The sequence below is a fragment of the Oncorhynchus mykiss genome, chromosome 22 (assembly GCF_057628025.1).
Source record: "Oncorhynchus mykiss isolate SJ-2025 chromosome 22, ASM5762802v1, whole genome shotgun sequence".
Lineage (NCBI taxonomy): Eukaryota > Metazoa > Chordata > Actinopteri > Salmoniformes > Salmonidae > Oncorhynchus > Oncorhynchus mykiss.
In genome coordinates, this window is record NC_143043.1 from 36,611,771 (window position 1) to 36,617,770 (window position 6,000).

At 37.9% G+C, this 6,000-nt stretch overlaps 2 protein-coding genes across 17 annotated transcripts in view; one reads left to right on the forward strand and one right to left on the reverse strand.

The window, feature by feature from the left end:
• LOC110501754 (nck-associated protein 1) overlaps positions 1-1,797 on the reverse strand; it is a 70,308-nt gene extending 68,511 nt beyond the window's left edge. For 6 of the 16 annotated variants that reach the window (XR_016490621.1, XR_016490620.1, XR_016490618.1 and 3 more), the window contains exon 1: positions 1,315-1,648. Coding sequence is in view for 8 of the 16 variants with exons in the window: in XM_036959116.2 (XP_036815011.1) it covers positions 1,315-1,434 (120 nt within the window). In the remaining 8 variants the exon portion in view is untranslated. Of the gene's footprint in view, positions 1-1,314 lie in introns of all 16 variants that reach the window. The other 10 variants (XR_016490624.1, XR_016490623.1, XM_036959120.2 and 7 more) reach the window with 5 other exon arrangements.
• Positions 1,798-2,076: 279 nt separating this feature from the next.
• On the forward strand, positions 2,077-5,107 carry LOC110501756 (dual specificity protein phosphatase 19-like). Its single transcript, XM_036959603.2, is given in 4 exon segments — positions 2,077-2,711; positions 3,032-3,093; positions 3,162-3,314; positions 4,402-5,107. Coding segments are annotated over 4 exon segments (657 nt in total). The 5' UTR covers positions 2,077-2,488; the 3' UTR covers positions 4,621-5,107.
• Positions 5,108-6,000: the final 893 nt, after the last annotated feature.

The following is a 6,000-nucleotide window of genomic DNA, read 5'->3' on the forward strand; positions in this document are numbered from 1 at the left end:
TTGTATAAAATCTGCATTTTATGACACCTCCCGAGTCCCTACTATGAATAAGTAATAATGAATAGTGAATAGTATTAAACTAGTAATACTACTAAGAATGTTTTTCTCGGTAGGGGTTTAAAATGAATAAATTAAACATCATGGGCCAGTTTCCCAGACACAGATGAAGTCTAGTCCTGGACTAAAAAGCACTTTCATTTCATATGTTTCTTTAGTCCAGGACTAGGCTTAATTAGTGTCTAGGAAACTGGTTCAAGTGTGGAATCTGTATCATAATGTCACCACTTTTACAAGTGTACTAAACAAATCATTATAATCTCTAAAACAGTGCCTTCTTTTAGGTACTTCTCCCTTCTGTCCTGCGAAAATGTGTTTTATTGTGTGATTTTAAAAACAGGACCTGTATGCTACTATGCATCAGGCATTAAATAACAACTCTACAATAACTGTATAACAACCATATCCAATACATGTACAACGACTGTAGATACTGCCGTGCCATTGGTTAGTATCCTACAGTCATGATGTGCAATTTGCCCAATGATGTGTTGATTTGATTCTGTACAGCACTTTGAGATATCAGCTGATGTATATACATAAATTTGATTTGATTTGTGCTGGGTGTTTAGTGAGTGTTTAGGCCTACTGGGTGATGTGATGGCTGAATAGAATGGTCTACATCAACAACTGACTGCTGTCAGACAATATAGGCCTAATGTGTGTCAGATAGTGTTAATATTATTACTCTAGTATCTACTAATCCGACACATTATGTGTTCACATTAAATGTACTGATCTCACCGATTTCAATCTCACCAACAATAGCTCAAGAATCTAGAACAGCCTTCCATTCTTAATTTGATTGAATATTATATTAGCAATGTGGTGAACGAGAAACTATGTAACGTTAACTAACGTTAGCTAGCCAGCAATCACAAAAACATTTGCACAGCTAGGCATGTAGGTTATTTCACTGAGATACTATTTTATTTCAAAGGAAGTGAGCAACATCTTTCAATATCCGATGAGTTTGTATTATTGTTATACGAAGATTGAAATAGATCATTCTCAGAAAACAGTGATTTGGCATTTTGATGCTATTGATGACAGACCTTGGCTAGCCACATAGCTAACTTATACTGCAACACATTTCAAGAGGGCCTTGACTGGAATCCTGCAGCCCTAGCCGTCATCCTTTGGATTTCAAATGAAGGCTTCTGCCATACAACAGATCATTTTGGGGTTTGATCTTTAATTTCTCTTGAATGTAGTTACAATTTACTATGAATCTAAGAATTACCCTGAGTACCTTACCTTCTTGATATTATAGACACGAGTGAGCATCCCGATGCCCCGGTCGTTCAGAATGGTAAATTTCTCGGCCAGCTTTTGCTGGCCCGGTTGGAGCGAGCCGCGCGACAATGTTGCCGACATAGCTACCGAATCTTGTAAAATAATCGTTGTAGAATTTGTTTGTTGTGAAAACAGTGACACTCGAGTGTTAAAATGTTATAAATCGCCCATTCTGTGGGTTGAGCGGTTTCGCCAAGCCCCACTCCTCTCTCCCGTCGCAGACTCGGTTTTTACTAGGTGTTGTCCTATCTGACGAAAACGAGGCTGTTTCCTGCAATCCAAAGGCACGTCACGTGACCTGCTAGGGAAGGAACATACTCTTTTATATGTAGGCTGCACCCACACTACACCAACGACAAAATAGTTCTAAATTATAGGTTTCTATTATTAAATTTGTTTGGGCGAGTCATGCGTGCATACATGTTTAATAATGGGAGGTCCCAGGAATCGAATCCACTATCCTGGCGTTGCAATGCTCTACCAACTGAGCTACAGAGGACCAGCATGCATTCCTTGCATTCTTGTGGTGGTCATTATCATTAGTGTGACATTTTATTTTATTATTCTCTTAAATAATTGTCATTTGCCATGGTATCAAGAACATACTCTTGCTAAACTGGTTTTAAAACTGGTTTTTAAAACTCACCTCAACCAATCACAATGCTTGTTTTGACCCACCTGTTGTAGAATACATTATTTAAACATACATACTGTTCATGTGTAAAACTTCATATGGGCAAGCCCTTTAGGGCAATCCTCGATTCAATGGTATCTCGGTTGTGTTGGAAAATGATGATGACAGCATGTAAAATAGACTTTGAAATAATATACCACTGCACCAGCCTACTGGACAGACACACACACACACACACACACATTCACAGGCTTTAGAATGGCATCATGTGATAGTGACATCTGTGACGCCCAGAAAAAAGCCCAGGGACCCATATGGGTTGATTGACTGATTTGGGCTGATTGACTGATAGGAGTTCTCAATTTTCAAATTGGTGTTGACAAAACCTGTCCAGAAAACATGCAGGAGTCCATTTGAACCAGGAGCTAGGCACTGTTCACAGTGCATCCAAGGGAGTAGCATACCAATTATTCCTTGCTTTGTTTTGAGAAGACAAATGTGATGCAGTCTCTTGCCCAGGAAATAAAGACATTTTCCAAGACCAATTTGAGAAAACAATGCACCCGCATGACAACATTGAGTGGCAGGAGGATTATTGAGACATGGAAAGGGTCAACTATTCATGTCGTAGAAGATAAAACTCAGCCTGAGAAAGCATGCGGCTATGTACAGGACAACAGCTGGGACTTACAAGTTGGAGTTATTAAACCTTATTTAATATTAGGTGAGTGGATGAGATGTGTGTTATTGACAGGGGACACTTAGCTGTCATAATACAATTTACAGGTGCCTACACAGACACACAGATGTATCAATAAATGATATGGGGGTTTTAAGTTTGTTGCCACTGAGACTCTGAGTCCACTGGATTATTGCATGTAAACACATGTATTTTTCCCTACAGACAGTTGAAACTTTTACAGTACCATTACTGTAGTAAGTCAATATAAACATACATTGCCAAATCTCTATAGGCTCAGTTATATTTCCATTACAAAATGCCTCACAGGTTCACAATTTGATGGTTGTTAATTATTGTTGTAGGCTCACAAGATGCTGCACATGACTTTGGCACTCTAAGATATTGTTTAATGTAATAGAGACATGTTTATATAATTTTCTGTCTACTTCTGTTTTGTTTTGGCATTTCATAAATGTTCTTCTTCCATTTTAGGTGTCCCACATATTGAATGTAGCCTATGGTGTTGAAAACGCCTTTCCAGACCTGTTCATTTATAAAACACTGAGCATTCTGGATGTGTCTGATACTGACATAACATCCTATTTCCAAGAGTGCTCAAAATTCATAGACCAAGCAAATAAAGAGGTAAGTTGTTAATGTTCTCACGACCTTGTAGGCTAATTGGGGGCAGTAATATCCAGTTTATTTTAATTTTAATTTTAATAGTTTCTTTTTATGCTTTAATACCCTATATTTCACTGCATTCATCTTACCTGACAGTAAACATTCTTAAGCATCATGAATGGTGACACAAGTGTTTTCCACTTGCTAACTTTTTTTATTAATAAGCACTCTACTGTATACAGCACATCGGTCAAATTTCTTTACTTTACGTTAAGCTACTTTGTTTAACTTTACTTTAGTAATTTCATTGACTGTTCAAGTTTATTACCTGGCCTATAACTGATACTGGACAGCAGTGAGCCAATGCAAAGCCTCCCTCACTACCTCTAGGTATCCCCAATGTGTAATAAATAATACACGGCAGAGTTTTCACCATGCATAATTTATCCTGTTGTAGAAATATCATATATATAGTGGCCCTATGTTTGCTATACAACCTTTCAGCAAAATGCGGTGCTGGTTACCCAACAACCTAACACTGCCTCATGCTGAAAATTCACCAAAGGTTTATGATTACAATAACTTGGCCTATTGGAAATAACTTTCCACTCTCCGTTGAATGGAGGTTGGTGGCTACTGGCTATTTTATTTCCCTATGTAACCTGTGATACCATGCAGGGGTAACTCCAATTTGACTAATCAAACCATCAATGATGCTTAGCTGACTGGGAGAATAATTCAATCACCTTACAGCTTGTAAATGTGCCATTGTGTGTGATTAGCATAAGAGTATTTTATTAGACTACCATGAAGTGCAGGATGGTGTAATTGATCTTGTGTTACTGAGGCTGTGTGAATTGAAGGGATGGGATTAATATTTAAAGCAGCCGAGCACCTCATGTCTCATGCTTTTGGACTAGATAGCACTAAACTGACATAAGGCTTTATTAAAATAAAAAATCCCAGAACACTTCAAAAGGTTTTTTAGATTATCAAGTCCCTCAGTTGAGCTATTAATTCCCTTTTTTGATCAAACTGGGCTGAAGTGCTTTTGGGTATGCCGTCATTCTACTGGCATAAGGCTTGTTTCCCTCTTCTTCCCCCTCAGAATAGAGTTGTGTTGGTTCACTGCAATTCTGGAGTCTCGAGGTCCGCCTCGGTTGTCATTGGATACCTGATGTCCAGGGAAGGGAAGCCTTTTGATGACGCATTTGCCTTGGTAAAATCAGCCTGGCCAGCCACATGCCCAAACCCAGGCTTTGTCGAACAGTTGAAAGGTTTCAAACCTAAATGGGGCACACAAGCCAATGGTAGGGACTATGAATGAGCAACAACAGCAACACCTGCAGCGCCAGAGTAATGCATTTCATCATCAGCCACTGTTTCTCATAAAGAGATCATTCTGATAAAGATCCTTGGCTGTGTCCGAAATAGCACTCTATTCCCTATACAGTATGGTGCACTGGGGCCCTGGTCAAACGTAATGCACTATATAGGGAATTGGGTGACATTATGGATCTTAATATGGCCCCTAATCCCCTAATCCAAGGAACCCCACCATCATGTTGAGGTGTTCATTAGCCGTCATTTTGAAATGCCCTACAATGTCCTGTCAATTTACACTGTGGGGCCAGTGTTATCCAATAGTTAAACATTCCCGTTATCAATTTCTATAAACCACTGACGGTGGTTTGAGGCCACAATGGAATTGAAAATAATGTAATTTGAATAGGAAAGGTATAAATATACAATTCTCAACTTTATGAACGATGCCATGTCTGTGCAACAATTCTTAAATTAATTTTGAGTCTTTCTTTTTTTGTACCAAAAATGTGTGGGGTGACAGGTAAAGAAAACAGACTAAACTGATACAAAAATATTATTGTTTAATGTAGAGTTTTAATTTGATTAACGTTCATTTTGGTTTAAGAAATATTACAGACATCCTTAGTTCTATTATTGTAAAAATCTATGGGATGTTGAATAACAGATCTATTCTAGTGGAGGCAAGATTTTAAATGTTATAATTTTAATTACATGATTTTGTAACAGACATATTATTTTAGATTTGATTATCTTTAGTTTAAAATGTGTTTTTTATTGTAAAAAATATGACTATCCTTCAAGAAGTCCTTTTAGATATTTAATGATTGTGGGTATATGAAATGACTTGTTTACTAATGTTAATTTGTTTTATATTGTCACGCCCTGACCTTAGTTATCTTTGTTTTCTTTATTATTTGGTTAGGTCAGGGTGTGACAAGGGTGGTTTGTTTAGTTTTTGTATTTTCTAAGGGGTTCTGTATGTCTAGGTGTTTTCCCTTGTCTAGGTGTTTATATGTCTATGGTTGCCTAGATTGGTTTTCAATCAGAGGTAGCTGTTTATCGTTGTCTCTGATTGGGTACCATATTTAGGTAGCCATATTCCTTGGTTATTTTGTGGGTTGTTATTCTATGTTTAGTTGCCTGTTCTGCACTAGCCATACTGCTTCACTGTTTGTTTTGTTTAGTTCTGTTCAGTGTTCTCTCTTTAATTAAAGAGTTATGTTCGCTTATCACGCATGCGCCATGGTCTCCTCCTTATGACGACCTTGACATATATGAACATGTTTGACTCCAAAATAAAATGTTGTGAACTCTTGTTCAAGAACAGGGATGAGCAACTTTGATGGGGGTGGGGGCCACAAAAAAATGAGTGCCCACAATG